Source organism: Corylus avellana, chromosome ca8 (genome assembly GCF_901000735.1).
Source record: "Corylus avellana chromosome ca8, CavTom2PMs-1.0".
Classification (NCBI taxonomy): domain Eukaryota; kingdom Viridiplantae; phylum Streptophyta; class Magnoliopsida; order Fagales; family Betulaceae; genus Corylus; species Corylus avellana.
This window is the reverse complement of record NC_081548.1, coordinates 20,796,570-20,815,556: the sequence shown is the minus strand read 5'-3', so window position 1 is coordinate 20,815,556 and position 18,987 is coordinate 20,796,570. Positions and strand designations below refer to the sequence as shown.

The 18,987-nt window shown below is 37.1% G+C and overlaps 3 protein-coding genes across 4 annotated transcripts; 1 reads left to right on the top strand and 2 right to left on the bottom strand.

The window, feature by feature from the left end:
• Nucleotides 1-3,028: 3,028 nt before the first annotated feature.
• Nucleotides 3,029-5,037, top strand: LOC132190162 (uncharacterized). Its single transcript, XM_059605064.1, has one exon. It carries the CDS (start codon nucleotides 3,607-3,609, stop codon nucleotides 4,768-4,770), a length of 1,164 nt encoding a protein of 387 aa, XP_059461047.1. The 5' UTR covers nucleotides 3,029-3,606; the 3' UTR covers nucleotides 4,771-5,037.
• A 963-nt stretch (nucleotides 5,038-6,000) lies between these two features.
• Nucleotides 6,001-7,541, bottom strand: LOC132189421 (aspartyl protease AED3). The gene has a single exon (XM_059604161.1). It carries the CDS (start codon nucleotides 7,495-7,497, stop codon nucleotides 6,184-6,186), a length of 1,314 nt encoding a protein of 437 aa, XP_059460144.1. The 5' UTR covers nucleotides 7,498-7,541; the 3' UTR covers nucleotides 6,001-6,183.
• A 1,675-nt stretch (nucleotides 7,542-9,216) lies between these two features.
• On the bottom strand, nucleotides 9,217-15,802 carry LOC132190522 (universal stress protein A-like protein). 2 transcript variants are annotated; one of them, XM_059605537.1, is made up of 5 exons: nucleotides 15,448-15,802; nucleotides 15,235-15,338; nucleotides 14,669-14,787; nucleotides 10,919-11,016; nucleotides 9,217-9,635 (listed from the first exon to the last, which is right to left on the bottom strand). In XM_059605537.1, exons 1-4 carry the CDS (start codon nucleotides 15,575-15,577, stop codon nucleotides 10,932-10,934), a joined length of 438 nt encoding a protein of 145 aa, XP_059461520.1. In that variant the 5' UTR covers nucleotides 15,578-15,802; the 3' UTR covers nucleotides 9,217-9,635; nucleotides 10,919-10,931. The 2 variants fall into 2 exon arrangements, with proteins under 2 accessions (XP_059461520.1, XP_059461519.1); XM_059605536.1 differs by having other exon boundaries at nucleotides 15,453-15,802.
• Between the last annotated feature and the right edge of the window lie 3,185 nt (nucleotides 15,803-18,987).

The window sequence follows — 18,987 nt, the reverse complement described above, 5'->3', positions numbered from 1 at the left end:
TTTTTTTTTTTTTTTTTTTTTCTGCCTTGCGGACTCCTCATTTGTAACTTTAAGACTTTTTTATTTTTTTATTTTTTCTTTTTTTTAAGTACAGACTTTAAGAAATTAAGATTTACTTTACCATTTTCACCATTTGGGAACAAGGAAGCCTGCTTCAAGAAATAAGTTAATACATAATTACCAACAAAAGAGAAAGCCAACAAGAAAACTTAGATTTTCATTGTTTAAATTAATTTTTAACACTTTCGTTACATGTAGGACTAAATAATAAGTGGACTATTTTAATAAATGAACTTACTTGTTTTAACTTTTAACTTTTAAGTTTAGGTGAAATTATGAATTTAGTAATTTCTTTTGGAATACAATTTGTCAATTACAGTCACTTTCCGATATATATATTTTTTTCTTATCCTTTATTAAAGCCTTTAATCTCTTGGAACTCAATTTTTTGTATTGACTATATTGATGTATTATTGTATTAGTATTATTATTACAATTTTGAATTTTTTTTATTTTTTTTTAAAAAATTTATAGTTTAAAGTAATCGGGTCGTGTCTACCCAATTAGACCCGATTATTTTAAACGGGTAAAACGGGTCGTGTCGGGTTACCCGGCTATTTTCGTGTCATAATCGTGTCAAACCCGATTACCCGTTTAGCTAAACGGGTCGTATCTGGGTATAGGCTAATCGTGTAACGGGTACCCGCGGGTCGTAATCGGGTCGTGTCAAGTACCCATTTTGCCACCCCTGCATCTTGCATAGCAGCCTCAACTCTCAAGTTCATAAGATGCGGTCCAGAAGCAATAATAATTAAGTAATTATGAGTCCAGTTGCGTACTGAATTGTGGACGAGAGAGATCACACCATTGGGTGGGAATTCAAGTACCTTTTAATTTTACTAATCTAACTATTTAAGCTTATTCTATGTCTAGCTTTTCAGAATTGTTTCCACTAGTAAGGATAAAAAAAATAAAAAAATAAAAAAAGAGACCAATTGGTAGGAACTTTTAGTACCAACCAAGCAATGTCAAGAAGTTTTTTAGAAAGAGCTAATTTTTGGGTGCACGCTGTTTTTAAGTGGGTCGCTTCTAATCACTGATATAAAAGCATCCCATTTCTCTATTCTATTTTTTTTTTTTTTTGGTATGTATCAAGAGTGAAAAAAGACCCGCTTTAACCCTTTTTGTTTTTCTTTGCTATCTCAAAAAAAAATTATAAAAATAAAAGAAAAGAAAGAAGAACGTCTCTATGTCTTCGTTGGACCGCCGTCATACCCTTATTTAAATTAAATATTTCATGCGTTGACCTCGTCTACTAAAAAATGTTTGAAAAACTCATCCGGCCAACCATATTCCAAGTGCATGCCAATTGCCAAGCAAAGACCATTTTGTGGTCAACATCATAAGGTTAGATGAACAGTCCTGGATGTAGGTGGATTTGAAGGCTATGTGGGGGAGAAAGTTGGCAGGGGGAAGTGGGAACTGAGGGAGGAATTTCCTTCTTCATTAATACTTTTGTTCAAAGTAGACCCATCTTGAGAGAAGTGTATCACTCTTTCCGAGAGCCTAACTCATGAAGCAAGATTTGTGAACCACCTGGTCATGTAGCTTTATCCACCTTGCTGGTCATGTTTCTAATTTACTTGCTTTTTTCTTTGGGCTTATTTAAGCCTATTTTATCGAGAGTAATGTTATTTTATTATGTAATACTAAATTCTGCCCCGCTCTCTTTGTAAATAAAAAATTAGTACCGAAGCTTAATGTGTGTTTAAAATTGCGATTTCGTAAACAAAATTGTAAAAAAGTAAATCACTTGGGATAGCGTTTCTAAAAAAAAATTCAAATTGCAAGCACGCGGTGTTTTTTTTGAAAACACATAATTTTAAAGGCTAAACTACGATTTTACTAAACGTTTAACTACACTTCTAAAAATCACGTTTTTAAATCTCACATTGTAAAAATGTTATTTTTTAATTGCACTTTTTGAAATTGCCAGCCCAATTAAACCCTAATTAAAAAAAAAAAGGACTAGTAGCTCTAAATCTTACACCTCCATGGACCATGAGAACTTTCTTCGATCTATGATATGTTGAAGAGGACCAAATTTTAGTAGGCCCTTTGGGGATCTACGCATCACCTTTAATAAATTCAACTAAAGTGGGCTTTGCTTTGCCTTATCATGGTAGGAGGGTCCATTTTGGGCCATAATTCCCATGGAAAACATTGGGCTTCTACGCTTGGTTGAGATACAAAAAGTGGGTTTCAAGGTATCATGCGGCCCACAAGTTACTAGACCGTTGGTATATTCATGTGTCATTGTTAGCGAGTAAACCAAGAAAAACATACGGTTGCTTTGTATCAAAACCTAACAATTCATAAACATCTCTCTTTTCTTTTCTTTTCTTTTTTATATTTCCTTTCATTTTTATTTTTTATAAAGTAACAATTCATAACATCTTAATCCAACGGTTTAGGGAACTTTGGCGGACTTCTTAATAGTCTACATGACAAAAAGTTACAAAAAAATAAAATAAATAAAATTGATGTTATTCTTTATGGTGTGCTATAAATAACTTTTTTTTTTAATATTTTTTTAAGTTTTTTAAGTAATTAATATAATAAAAACTCATTTTAAAACATGTCAATCATCTAAAATAAGGATGAAGAATAGCATTACTTTGAGAGAGAGAGAGATTATATAGCAAATTATGTATATATAATTAACGGTATTTCAAATCAATCCCAAATATAAAAAACTATTCAAATCTTATCTCTTTTTTATCCCGTTTGTCAAGCAATGCCACCCCAAACGATCGCATAGAGTAATGTTAGAAGTTCTTGTGTCTATCTTGTATCACTCTAAAAATAATGTGGCTCTTAAAATTACTGTCTATATTGTAATTTTGATCAAATGGTAATTTTAAAAGCTACTTTATTTTTTGAATGACAGACTTCTAAATTTACTCGATCACATATGTTATAACAAATGCTCAGCGCTTTCATAGGAGAATCTCAATATTGCATTCACAAAAAATAAAAAGAGATTAGGTTGAAACTAATAACAAACATCCAGCAATGGCCAAACTCATTTCTCGTAGCACCATCCATACTTTTTCCCCGCCAAATTTAGCCCTCTTCCTTTTCTCCCTCCCTCCCATATACTCTTTCTCTCTTCAATCTCATCTCCTCAAGACCCCCATTCACCATTTCCGTGTCCCTCCACAACTCTAAAAAGAAAAAGAACCCAAAAAAAAAAAAACCAAACCACAACCTCTATCTCTTGTCTCCCTCCATGTTTGTTTGATCGGTGCATGTCTCCCGCTTAATCTGAAATGTGTCGCTAACAAGGACAACGTTGGAGACACATCTCACCGATCTGGGTTCGCACAAACAAGAAATGGAGGTGCAGCGGATGAGGCAATTGATGTTGTTGTGGTCTAGAATTCAAACTACACGTGTGGCCCTCGTGGGTGGAAACCACACCGCCGCCAGGTTTTGCACTCGCTAACTTCTTCGCCTCTCTCCCGCTCCGTCTCATCTCCTACTAGCTAGCTAGCTACCTCTCTGCCACCATCACCATATAATTCTATTGAGAAATTGCGAAAAATGGGGGATAAGAAATACATGTATTTGATAATCAGGCTCCCAAATTCCAGGGTTTTGATTCTTCTCACTCGCGCCATGCTTTTGGGATTGCTTGTTGTTTCCTTCCCTTGGATTGGGTCGATCGTTGGAGGATCCTCAACCTCTTCACCACCCATTAATCCTAATCGGGCTATGATCAATCTCGAAATTTTGCCATTGCTCTTCCGTGATTTGACGAATGAAGGCCTCCTGAAAATTGGGGAGAAAGAGAAAGTTATTTTCATTAGCAATGGAAACGAGGAGGCAATTCACAGGTCGTCTCAGATAATTCTAAAAGAAATTGAAATTGAAATGGATTTCATCTCTGTCACGGATTTGGAGAAACAGAGCTCGATTCCGAGCGAAACTTTCGATTTTGCCATGGCATCTAACTTCCCTGCCGCCGTGGATTTCATCGACCGAACTCTCAAGATCGGCGGAATTGTCGTAGTTGAGCTCAGCGAAAACCCATTCGCTGCATTCCACAAGCCATCCAATTACAAAATCGTTTACCTGAGGAGATTCGGCTCCGCCGTCATGGCGATGAAGAAAACCGGCCCTGTTGAAAGAAGGGTATCTGGGTATGCTCCGGAGGCGAAGAAGGCGGCGCTTGAGAATCTGGAAGACGTGCTGCTGGAACCGCCGAGGGCCGGTTCAGGGAAATCCAGCCGGTATTTGAAACGAACCAGGTACCTTCCTGATTTGATGGGCGACTCGCTCGAGAGCTACCCTCGCCGGGTGTTCATAGACGTCGGCTTGCCAGAGAAGGAGGGCGGCAGCGGGACCGGCTGGTTCGCCAAGCATTACCCAACAAGGAACAAGGACTTCGAGATGTACAAGATTGAGACCGTGACGGACGGCAAGGAGGTGCCGCAAATCGGCATGTCGGATTGGTTGAGGAGGAACGTGAAAGACGAGGAGTACGTGGTTATGAAGGCGGAGACGGAAGTGGTGGAGGAGATGGTGAAGAGCAAGGCGATTGGGTTGGTGGACGAGCTTTTCTTGGAGTGCAAGCCACAGGGGCACGGTGGAAGAAAGAAGGGGAATAATAATAACTATGGGGGGCGAAGGGCTTACTGGGAGTGCTTGGCTCTGTACGGACGGCTGAGGGATGAAGGTGTTGCAGTGCACCAGTGGTGGGGTTGACAGAACAAAGAATTCTCAAAGATTGAGAGAGAGAGAGGTATATATATATATACACACATTGCGTTGTGTGTTTGAATAATTGGTTTGATTTGGGGTTTTGATTCTATTGAGTGTGCTGATTCATCATGAAGAAGTGTTTGGGTAAATATTGAAGAGATGCTGACACTGCATGCAGAAGGATGTTCCAAGAGTTAGCATTTGTTATTAGAGAAAATTTGGTTGATCCATTTCTTTCTTCCCTATTTCGTATTTCCTTATATTTGCTACTCAAACATATTATAGTATTATAACTCCTATACAAAAATTTATTTATATCATATTCTTTATGGGTTTTTATTTATTGTTTCGTTCATGTGTCATACTCAATGAAGTTTTTCAGGTACATAATTATATATCTAAAGAATGACGATTACAAACACTATGGAAGAATCAAGAATGTTTCAAGTGAAACTTGGAGGGGTGATCCCTTTGTTATCATAGTTTTCGGGGGGTGCTTCATTTTAATTAATTTGTTGATCTTGATTCCGACGCTAGCACGAAATTTCAAAATATTATTATAGTTGGTAAAATCATCTGGAAAAATTACACTCTTATCACTCCTAATTACTAGCCATCTCTTTTGCAAACACTCTTCGATATAAACGTTTATAAACCCTTAGGCCAGTGGATTGGTTCACTGGCCCAAGCGGGCCTGGTAGTAAGCCCATTTGCTCCTAATGCCCAACAACTTTAGGGGAAGAGCAATATCCCAGGGAATTGCCACCCATTCAGTCACCCCGAATGTCCTTGAAATCCATGACAGGTCGTAGGGTAACCCGTATGCATTAGAAGTAAGAGTTCTTACATTCGGCTCAATAAATATTTAGCTAAAAATATATATTTTTTATTTTAGTTATTTGACTTTTTCAAATCACCTACGACCGTTATTACAGCAAAATAAAAAGAAGAATTTAGCACAGAAAAAATAAAGAGTAATGTTATGTACCAATTACAAAAAGTGGAATAATGTTATGGGAGATTATAAAACTTGAAATGTACATAGCATTATTCTAAAAATAAAGACACGACAATAAGAAAATCATGGCTGTGGAGTTCAAGGCTGTACGTACGATCTTGTCATATTTTAGTGACAATCTTTCAAATTTTTCTCCAGGAATTCACTTGGTGTGTTTTCGATCTCTGCTTCAAATGGAAAGCAACCTTAAGCAAACATACAATCGTGACTGGACGTGTGTCAAAATTAATTATTGTCCACGTACGCACCATTCACTAGGTAATTACCCTAAGCGAATTATATCACTTATCCAAAACATCACGGCTTACATATCGTAGTTATTTTTTTCACAACCACGTATTTTGCATGGCATCAAGACATAATTAATCTAATCACACATGCAAGCCAGCTAAATTAAGCTAGTTACAGAGCTCACGTGCAATTCCCACGAGAGAGTTGGTAACATCAAACACAATCCGATGGTTCTGCTGCTGCAGAGTGGCTATAATATTCAACACGGAGTTCACGTTATTCGGCGCCGCAGCCATGGCCAAGCACGCCAGAGGCCCAGAGCTGCTATGGATCAAGCTGTTCTCCATCGGCAGCGTCAAGTCCAAGCCCGTGAAATGCAACTTCACCGGAGGCGCCACTGATTCACTGCTGGCAGCAAAGCACGTGTCAAACACTCCCAGCGACGAGAATGGCCCTGTCACTTGTTTCCTGAACTCGTCCCGGATTGCCGTGTATACGGGTTGGACGAACCGGGTCACGACCGTGCCCGAGTCTATGATGGTTCCGGATCCGGTGTTGGGATCGAACGCTAGAAGCTCTGGAGCAATGGGGACCAGAACACGGCCAACGCTGACTCCTGTGAGGTTCACGTAGTATAGGGATGGGCGGTGCGGGTTGCGGAGAAGTGGGGTGGTCCGGATGCTCTTGGGTTGACCCGATGGGCCCAGTTTGAGTGAGCCTGAGAAGTAGTAGGATTTTAAACTGGGTAGACAGTATGAGAACACCCCCGAGTAGAGTGACCCGGATTGTGACAGCAATGACAAGGGTCCACGACCCAGACCCAATAACCCTTGGGGCGGTATTGACCCGCCACTTATGGAGCTGACGCACCCAAAAGCGTAATTTGGAACCACGTCATTGCCTAATCCTAGAGAATCTTGCACAAGGGTACCCGAGAAAGACGAATCCCCACCGTAGGATTGGTTAAATAGGCAAGGAGTGGACCCAGTGGCCGGGCAGGAGAGTCCACGGGCCTGAGAGCATTGGGGCATCGAGCAATCCAACGACCCGTAAGTGGAGGAAGTTTTGGGTGAGAAGGTGGTGTTGGAGCACCCGGTGCACTCGGAACACGGGACCCAGGCAGCGTCGTAGCTGGTGTCGAGGACCATGAACATGACTTGACCCGGCGTACCAAGTTTGACCCGGACAACATAGTTGGCAATGTTGAAGAGTTGCTGGCCCGATGCAATTGGGGCCGAGGTGACCTTTTGGGCCACTAGGCTTGCCAGGTATTTGAGCCTTTCCGGGTCCTTTGAGGCCATCTTCAGTACAGTGTTCGCCAACGAGTCATCGTTGGGCTTGTTGAAGGGAGAGCATTTGCTGTAGACGGGAATGACGGAGACGCCTGAGCCGTCCGATTGGGACGCACAAGGATCATCAGCTTTGGTGGCTGAGATAAGAAGAAGAGCAAAGAAGAACAATGTGGTAATTCTCATGTCCATGACTTGATGTCAAGAAAGATCGTGGTGTATGCATGGTGAGACGGAGCACCCACCATATATATATATGAAGTTAAGGGGGGGTGTAATTACCTAAATGCCCATATATATAATGAGGTTCAATTATGCGACATTAATTGGCCTTTAGGCAGGCAAAATGGTGGGCCAAATAAGTTGCTAAAAAATAGGCCGCAAAATGGGATCCATGTGTCGTGGCTTATTAATAAATAAGGCCACAAGTTGGAAGGAATGGTGGCAAAAGACAAAGCCCTACCCTCTTATTCAATGCATTACGTGAGGTAAAGACAAGTGGGTTCCAATTTTGAAACTGTTGAGTTATCTCGCAGAATATCGAAAGCTAGATTAGTAGTGAAATAATTGGGTAATTGAAGGCGATTCCGAAAACATGAGGTGGACAGGAAGCAGCTCGTGACTACCTTCTCTTTTGGCCTTAAAATGACAGCACAAGAATCTTGTCCGTACGTGGAAGCCAGGCACAGGAAGCGGTCAGTCACGGGCTTACAAGTTACAAAGACTTTGCTTTCACCCTGGTCCACCATCTGCAGTTATTCTGCGTGACCAGCTGTCTGTCTTACTGTTTATCAACTTGCAATGGACACCCACAATGTAGTTTTGTGCCAGTTGCTCTCTCTCTTCCAATGCTGCAAGCAAGCAATCCTTTGATAATGCTTCAGCTAAACTAAGCATGAAAATCACTGGATCTAATTTGCATTATTGCATATCATGTGATCTGTTACACTAATTTTGTTTATTAGGGTATTGCAGGGAATATCATGTGATCTATCACACACTTGTTTTTTCTAAGCTTGTATTAGCTGGATACAAAGGATTCCTTTGTTTCATGTTATGTTTCAAAAGGCATTATTTCATCCTCCAAAATACAGCCCAAATTAATCCATCAACGCAACCTTGTAAAATGAAAAGATGCACTAATGGACATCAACCGAAAGCCAAACTCTCCCACTCAACTCCTCAATTATTTAGAATGGCAGCCCCCACAAGGCTCACGGGGTTTCACTGTTGGATTGTTTGCCAAAAGCACCAAATCGCCAAGCCCATCTAATCCACACAACAATGCACCAGAGGCTCCAAGAAATGCATATTAGGGCTATTACTGCCAAACATTTCCGGGACCCAATCATAAATCTTTGATTTTTATTCTTACTCAAATATCCCATTGATGTTTCATCTATAGGGACATTGCTTGGCGTTACCCAGCGCAGCTTTCAACAATTTAACCACCTCAAATACCAACAATTGATGTATAAGTTTATAACACATTACATTTCTAAAAGTACAATATAATATGAATATGCCTTGGCATGTCATTTTTTTTTTTTTTTTTCCGATAAGTAAAGAAAGAAATACTTGATTTATATGCCTTGGCATGTCATTAAAATCAGCAGTTCTAGTAGTCTGCATTTCAGCCCACCAAACTAGAATTTCGCTTCAAACCATTGCGGGTCAAAGCAATACCAGACCAAAAACAGCTACTGAGAATTTCAACACAGGTTCACCAAAATGTGAACCAAAAAGGAGCATGCAAGCAGACATAGACTTCAAGCTTGGGAAAAGAGGGTGGAACTCTTAAAATGAGCTACGACTCAGTAGACATGGACATTTCACTATTTGAAGTCAACAAACATTTGCTTCAAAAGGCGCAATTAGAAATAAACCGTAAGCAGGAGTCAAAAGAGAAACTAACAGCCAATGAAATCAATTAATCTTCAGGACAAATATCAATACAATACCCACCGTAGGTAATAAATGAATATAGTTAACTATATTTGATACAACTTCGATTTCCAGCAACAAGAAGAAGAACACACAAAAAAAAAAAAAAAAAAAAACAAATAAGCTATATTTGATACAATGTTGATTTACAACAACATAAAACATAAGATAATGCACTATACACAAATTTCTCCTTCAAAACAGCTTGCAAAGGATGCGGAAGAGTGGTAATACAGCATAGCTGGTCAAGAAGCAGCCCTGAATGCGACAACTTGGCACTCAACAGAACTTGGTCACAAGTATCAAATGCACTTCCTAATTACAACAAGATCTGGAGCTCTATTAGCATCCGCACAAGACGACGACAGGCGCAAAAAGCTAATGTTCTGCATAGATCCAATTATATCAAATAAGTCCAACATATAACAAATTTGACCAAGTCACCACCTTTGAAATCTTAATTTACAACTTCCAAACTGGGTGAACCCATTGACCTTTTTGCTTCAAAGGAAACATTTACTTAACAAGGGAACACTAGCTTTCGAAGCCTATTTATCTGAAACACATTGGTCTCTGAAACTTATCAGTCACAACTAATCTTATGTAGGTAAGCCACCATGTACTACAGTAGCACACACAATTAATTCATTTTGATTCTTAAGCCAACGGATAATATATTATTCGAATTGTTAAGTATACACGTGCGAGTATAAAAAGTTTAAGTTCCACATTGGATAGCACAAGTGTGAGTGATATATATAGACCATAATTCAACCCAAACCCATAAGCTTAAACTTTTAGGTTGATTGATGTTCTAATAGGTTAACATAAAGACTCCTCAAGCTATTAGTCTCCTTAATAAGGGGTATTGGAGCCTATGATGGATGATAGTGTTCATTTTGCAGTTGGAGCAGGGAAGGAGGGCATGCATCAATGACGGATTCATTACATAATTGGAACAAGGCCGAAGGTGCATGGCACAAATAAAACCTGCATAGCCCATACAAGTTATCATACGCTCATAAGATTGATAAAGCTTTTATTTGAGGGGGAAGTATAGTGAGTGGTGATATAATCACATGTGAAAGAGAGATTGTTGAGTACACATGTATGAGTATAAAAATGTTAAATCCTATATTGGATAGACTTGTATATGAGTGTGAGTGGTATATAATATCAATGGGCTAAAACCCATAACTTTAAGCTTTTGGGTTGCATGACGTTCTAATATATTATATTATGGTCTCACAGAAAAAGACTCCCTAATTTCAATCTCCTTAACACAAACTAATATCTAAAATGGATCAAGTTATACAGAAATAGAATTAAGCTTGGTTACCTAAACAAAGTGACAATTAACAACACTAGTCAAATTAGTAGCATGGAACTTTAGCCAGAAGTGAAAAATAACCAGGATTTTTGTAGGGTCTTAAACTTAAGAGATCAAGACCTAATTGAAACAAAAGACTCTGTTCAATGTTAAATTTGGTAAGACAATATACATACAGAAAAACATTGTGAGGGCAAAGACAATTTTACAGAAAATTGACACACAAATCATAGTAAATTTAGACCAAAATTAAAATAATAATTAATACAATAAAAGATAAGTAAATGACAATACAAAATGCCGCTGCAACTTCTCATAATATAGTACTGAGATTCATACCTATCTTGGCTAATCAGGCAGTCCCCTTGCCCTTGACTATGATCACTGGGCATTGCACATGGTTGGTGCAATGGTTACTTACACTTCCCAAAAACATCCTGTGAACATAAATTGCAATTACCATATTTAGCGTACTAGTGAACAAATTAAGATGTCAACCATCTCGTCATCTTACCAAACCTCTCAAACCCATGACATATGACAAAATAAAAATTCCATATTTAAAGCATCCAGTATTTGATAAAATCTCCTGTAATAAATATAATATTAGAAAACAATACGAATTGAGAACTAATAAGCAAATAGAGGCTTCAACTTCTTTTGTCTGGCACATCTAACAGCAAATTTGGAAGAAAACAAAATAAACATGAGAACTATAATTTTTTAATGTCTAGGACAAATATTTTGGCAACATTGGAGAAAAAAAATAATACATAAACAATATCAGCGCAGCAGTATGGCTACTTCAGAGACTGCATGTGGCTACTTACCATAAAAACCACTATGGGCATTATGTTTCCAAGAAGATCCATTGTGTAAAGGGCAGCAATAAGCCAATTACAGGAGAAATGTTTCTCATACATCACCACAAACTACATGCCTCCATCTAGCCTATTTGATGCCTCATACATGTGCACCCACATAGCAATTCTCGGAACAAAGCACACAAGTATCCTAGTTTTTATTTATTTATTATTATTTTTAATATATCAAGTGCTTAAGCGTGGATTAGTATAAATCTATAAGTGCTTAAATGCTCAATGCTCCAGAGCAACAACCAGATTATAAATGAACAAGCATAACTGCAAGTGTAAACAAAGAGTCTTCTTGTGATTGCTAGGGCTAAGGGTCTCACCAGGCGGGTGCATGCACATATACTGCAAAATGTTTGACACTCTGTTGTGTTGCAGGGGAGGAAATAAGGGAGGCCATATTTGGTTGAAGAAAGACAAAGGGAAAGGATGAGCGTGAAGAGAAAATGGGTAAAGGAAAGGATTTCTATTTATTCTTGTGGAAGAGGAAGGCAGGTAAGGAAAATGAAGGCATTGCTTCTCCATTCAAGCGAGCGACAGGACTAGCAATTTTTTTTGGAAGGCCAATCATAGTATTGAACAAAACTCAAGACAAACTTAAAGTAAGTGTTTGTTTGTGCATGTGTGAAATAAATCTAAGAAAAAAAAAAGGATAACTAAATCTTTTAACTCATAAGTATACTTTATACAGAAGGTATCTACTTTGGTATAGATGTCCACAATATAATCCTAAAGAGAACTTCTTTACAAATTCTAATGAATATACAAAAATTATCTAGTTTGATGCAGTCATGTAGGGAAAAATAAAAAAAGAACTAAAGCATCTTCCATCAAGTTATGCTCAATGATGATTGTTCATGTCATAAAATTTATCCATAATTATCAACTCAGTAAAACTTTAGCAAGTTCTTTTTCAATATAAATTACCAAATTATTGGCCAAAAACTTATCTTTCATTCCACTATGAAACCATCTTTTTTTCACAAGTTTCATAGCTGAAAAAACGTCTTACATAATTGCAGTAGAAACTGGAAGAGTTAACACAAAACCACTAAAGAACGGAAACATCCTTAATTGATATTTGCTAGCAAAGGAGAGAAATAGAGATAACTCTCGTGGGAAAGAAATGCAGCAGGTTAGTATTAATTTTCTTTGGTTTTTATATAAAAATTTCCTTCAGTGACTTGCCTTTCATACAATATAGTCTAAAGATCATTAGAGAATTTCCATGTATTATTCAACTCTTATAAGGATAATGAATGTGAGTGGGGGTTTAAAAATGTTTATATAACCTACTCTTAACTCTTAACTATTTCATGTAAGATACTATTACCTCTTTGAAACCTCTTAGAGAGCCAATCCATTCCTTTTAGGCAGCCAAAATATTAAAAAAAATTAATTAATTTAATAAGAATATACTACATGTAGGGCATAGTAAGTTTTTTTATTTTCTTTTCTTTAAGGACTTGATAAAGAGAAGTTTATTTGAAATTTTTGTTACTGGCATGACCACACTATGTGACTTTCTTTCCATCATTTTTTTCCCATACCCAACCAAATACTTGGAGGGAAACTAGGGATTGGTTTGGTAAAATTTTGGGTAGTGTTTTAGATTTAGGCTTTTGAAAAAAAATGAAACTTGAGAATTGTTTTGGTGGGGACTACATTTGAAAAAAAGTGTTGTATGTGGGTCCACAAAAGAAAATTCGTTTGGAATAGTTTTGAAAAGTATTTTTGGAAAAACAAAAAACTGATAAGTGTTTCTAAGAGAAAAAAAAATAAATAAAAATAAAAAATAAAAAAAAAAAGGTTGAAGAAAGGGCTGTTGGAACTAGTCCAATGATGGTAGCAGCCCAACAGCAGCCACAGCGACCACCACTGCAGGACTGCAAAACAGTTCTATGGCCACTGCGGTGGGGCCCACACCAGTCACCACTTTTTTAAAATTTTTTAGAACTTTTTATATGAAACAAGCAACATCCACACATGAAAAAAATGAGTTTGTGTTTAATAATTTTTTGAGAAGTGTTTTATGTTTTATTTTTGAAAAATGTTTTGTTTTTTTGAAAAGATTTTGTGGTTTGTCTGAAAAGTGTATTAGTGGTGGAGACCATATCTGAAAAATTGTTTGGATAACTAATATCTAAGAAGGGTTTTCAGCATTTGAGAAGCAAAAACAGTTTTTAAAATTTTGGTAAACAGACCCTAGTTCTCCTTACATTCCCTTCCCTTTCCTCCCTTCCAGTTCCTTTTCGTTCTCCCTCTATGCAAGCTAACCCAGTTTTGATGGAGGGAGAGAAGGAATGTGGAGAGGAGGATGACAACTACCTTCTACCCATGTATTTAGGTGAAACATGGTGGCCCCAAATATGATAAAACATGAAAACCTTTGTTTCCACTACCCTCTCACAATCCTTTGTCTCCACTTCCTTCCAGGAGGGGAAGGAAGGAAAGGAAAACCTTCTGTGGTCATTCCTCCTTCCACTTCCATCCAACCGAATGAGAGTGTCCTGTTCCTTCTTATCATCCTCCCTTTCCTTCCCACCCACTTCCACCCAAAAAAGTGTAAAGTTCATCATCCACCACACTTCCTTCCAACCAAACAACTGTAAAGCTTTCAACAGAAAGAGACCAGACCTGTCAACTATGAACTATGCCTCCCTACTGGCCCCATATCGCCTATGATACAGGAAAAAAATTCCAGCACGGCCAAAGTGCAGCACATGTCAGTGGTAACTGAATTCAACACTTGTTTAGTTGTGTGGGAAAAAGCACTTCCAAGGAATACTGTTTAGCCCTCAAGTCACTTTGCCTCCATAATCATGTCATCTTGATTGGCCTTAACTCGTAAGAATTCTCACTATTTCTAAGATACGTAGACCCAATTCAATTCAGTGGGATCTTAGAATGATCCCACATGATATTGGTTAATATCAATTACATTGCAGCTAAGAAGGGGAACACTAAAGAACAAAACAGAGAACTACTGGCATGTACATTTTTTTAAGGCACGAGAAGACTGCAGACGAAAGATGGAAAGAAGTGCGCACCATGCACTCAATTACACCTAATTCAACGCAAATAACCAACAAGGTGCCACCAGTTTGCTTTAAATTGTAACAAAACAGCTATTAACTTCCCAATTGGATTGCCAATTTGAATAACAAATTCATTAGCTGCCACTGTAGACTATTATTAAAAAGTGCTGAATCTATACCTTTTTATAGGGCCAAAAGCACGGGACCCGATCACAAGCAAATCAGCCTGCAAATTCTCAACAAATTCACAAATCTTCTCTTTTGGATCACCAACAATTACTTTGGTTTCGACTTTCACCTGCCCGAAAAAGAAAATTTCTCGAATTAAATTAGGCATAGCACAGTGTATGAAAACATAATGTTAGCATAAAAGTACTACTACATCATGCAACTGCATAGTAACCTCTCTTATCCTACCTACAAGTCAAACGTTAAAGCGCAAAATTCAATATCTACATGATGAATTCATTGCACCATACAAAACATTTTGCAAATAGGAAACTATTACTCGGTAGTGATAAGACATATTGACATGATCAAAACAGCTAATCGAGCTTTTTTTTAATTGACTTAACTACAGGAGATGACGATTCATGAATATGTTATTACAACGCTTACACGCCAATATTTGAATGGGTACCAGAACTTATTGAATCGGAAAAACTTAAAACATCAACGTATAATAGTGTGTGTGCATGTGTGGAACAGGGAAAGGGAAAAAAAAAAACCCGAGATAAACCCTAACATTTTTTTCAGAGCAAATCCGGAGAGAATGATCCAGTATCGCCTCGGTGATTCGCCTCTGGTGCGCCTCAATAGCCGCAGTGAACGCAGGCACCTCCAAATCACCTAATTATTCGTTTAATAAAATTTGCCTAATCAATTTCACTGTTCTTAATACAAGCTTTTGGCCATAAAACATCGCAAGTGCGTGCTTAACTAGTAGGGTTAAGGATACCTAACTGGGCCCACCGAAGGGAATGGAGCCGGGATTGAGGCCCACGGCGATGGACGGCGCGGATTGGACGTGGAGCACGACGAAGGAGCCGCCGGGGGTGGATCGGAGCTTGAGGTTGTCGAGCGCCCATGTCAAGGCGTTCATGCTCTCCTCACTGCCATCGACGGCCACGACCACGCACCTCAAGTTCCCGGTCATCGTTGACTCTAGCTTCGCTGGCGAGTGCACTACTCCCTTTTTGTGTGTGTGTGAGTGACGTAGGAGGGGCTGTTCGATCTCTCCGAAGGTGACGGCCGTTCAGGCACGCCAATAGACACTCGTGCTTAGGGTGCCGTACGCAACTTGAGAGGGCGGGAGGTCATAACTGCATTTTAAAAATAAAATTGTATCAAATATTATTTAATAATGTCTTTAAAAAAATAATGGTTTTCAAAATATAGATAAATGTTTTTTTTTTAATGTACTATTTTCATAGTTGAGTTGTGATTTGAATTCTTCTTTTTTTTTTCCTGTCCCCACAAGGAGAGAGAAATGAAGATGATGATTTTTTTTTTTTTTTTGACATGTCCTTACAAAAAAGGAGAGGGGATTCGAACTAGTGATCTCAACTTCATTATGCGTGATCCTAACCGATTGAGCTATCTCTTGAGGACGATAATGATTCACATTAGTGATCTAAGTTTCATGAAGTGTGTTTCTCACCCGATTAAACTACTTTTTAAAGACATTAGACACTCGTGCTTATAGGATGCTGGGATGCTGTACGCAACTTGAGAGGGCAGGAGGTCATAACTATTTTTTAAAAATAAAATTGTATCAAATTATTAAATAAATAATGTGTATCAAAAAATAATTGTTTTCAAAATATAGGTAAATGTTTTTTTTTAAAAAAAATGTACTGTTTTAATAGTTGAGTTGTGATTTGAATTCTTTTTAATTTTTTTTTTTTTCATGTGCACGAAAAGATGGAAATGAAGATCCTTAACTTTATAAGGCGTAGTTTCTAGTCGATTAAACTATTTATTAGAGACAAAATTACATTTTCATTAACTATACATAAAAATCGAATATTACAAACTGCATATTTTGAAATCACTAAACTATACAGACCCATAACGGTTGATAATTCTAAAATCTAATTTCAAATTAATTGTTGATATTTAAAAATAATAATATGCTGGTTCGACTAAAAATATTGTATTTATCAATCATTAAATTATTAAATTAACCTGTAAATAAAAAGAAAAATAAGCCCATTATATTTTGATAAAAAAAAAAGAACCGTCTTCTATGGCTTTGGATCCATTATCCCTTTTTTTTTCTCTCATGAAAGAAAAAAAAAATCCCCTTTCAGCCATTTTAGGTAGAGTACCTTTGAAATCCTAATAAATCTTGATCCTTGTTTTGGTATGGAGCATCACCCAACCTGCATATTTCTAAGTGTTTATATGATAGTAAAAATTATTAGTAAAGTTTGAACAAATTAATTTTATATATAATATATTAATAATAACTTTAACGTCACACCAAAATAAAACACATGAAAAGTCATAATCATGTAGCATTTTTGTACGTTTTACTTGTATTGTTGTATAGCTGTTCCGCAATCAAATTGCAGACATATACGTGTTACGAATGGTCGGGGCTTGCGGTCCACTCTGTGCAAGCCTGCTGGTGCAGTTATTCCAAGTGAGGGACCCAATTGATAATGACAATGTGACAGAGCTGCGTCGATTTGATCCGTTAATCGATATGTGTGAGGATTACACATGATTGAACACTAATTGGAGCCAAATCTCCAACACATCGTCCTAATCATAATAACAATAATAATAAAAGATGTCCGTGACGATTTTTAATGTATTTATTTTTAACCGACAAATTTTAAACCCATATAAAGTGTATCTTTACATAGATTATGTAACACTCCAGCTTCACAAACGACGTGATTCTAATAAATTATTTGCACCGAAAGAATTTCAACCTTAGACCGGAAAAAAAAAAAAATACCATTAAGACTAGCATTTTTACCAATTAAGTCGACCCTTTAGAGTTTATTTTTTAATTTTTTTAATTAACCCTTTGGAGTTTTTTTTTTTTTTTTAATTAAAATGAAGGAAATGGGCGATCAGTGTAGTTTTTCCCTTTGGGCGTGACCATCGGGGTTTCCATCTGTTGTGGAATGTCCGGTTTGAGCCATACCTACTACCTGAGAAAGAGAGCCTGTCACCACAATCCCACCAAAGTATGAGCCGGTAGAGCTCCTTCATAGTAGCATCTGATTCACGCATCTACTACCGCAAGCGAATTCAAACACACGCCTTTGGAGTTTTAAACATGAAAGACTTTGTTCCACCGCTTGTGGACAAAATGTTTGGTTATGTGTTAAAATTTGTCTACTTGGTATTATCAAAACTTTCAGGAGTATAGAGGACAATATTTAGAAAACAAACAAACAGGTGATTTTTGTTTGCATTCTATAATAGACTTGCTAAAGAAATGCACCAAATGGTCCCATTGAACGAGTATAACGTTTCTTTAGGAAAATGAACTTGCACCTTTATATATATATATATATAATCGTCATCATCATTATCATGATTCATGGGGTCTCATACAAAAGTTTAAAGATTAGCATATATTTTCTGAGATAATATTCAGATATATTAGGAAAGGTTTTTTTTTTTTTTTTTAATTTATTTTTGTTTATATGACCAGCTATGACATAACCCCCACATTAATTTGGATTGCATGCCAGAGCTCTTAGATAAATTAAAATTAAAACAATTAAATCTATTATTTTTGTTAGTTCCATTTTTTAAATAAATAATGATTAAATATGGCATAAGAGTTCATGTTTTGAGTTCGAACTCTAACTTTATTACTCATTTCAATTAAAATGGTTAGCATATTGTTTGACGCTACACATGAGAATGTGTATTAAAATATTAATTTAAATAATTAAACTAACTCTCTCCCCTTTGTTTTTGTGTAAAATACTTTTTATTGGAGAATGTTTTTAGCTGAAAATATATATATATATATATATATATATATATATATATATATAAAATGTTATTTTTATGCTATAAGTTTACAACCTTGAAAATGGTTTGAAAAACATTTTTTAACTTTTGGTTCGTATAGAAAATTGTCAAATATTTCATATATTTTTTATATAATTGGATGAGTTGTGAGGAAGAGAGAGACAACAAAGATGAGCAATTATTTGTTCGTATTGATTGCAACTTGGGCAGCAAGGTAGGCAATTGCGACAAGGCTCATTGTGTGGCTCACTTGTTCAGGAACATTTTTTGACTTTTGGTTCGTATAGAAAATTGTCAAATATTTCATATATTTTTTATATAATTGGATGAGTTGTGAGGAAGAGAGAGACAACAAAGATGAGCAATTATTTGTTCGTATTGATTGCAACCTGGGCAGCAAGGTAGGCAATTGCGACAAGGCTCATTGTATGGCTCACTTGTTCAGGCAACTTGAGACTTTTCTCGGGCAAGTAAGCTCCATAAGTTTGTCCAA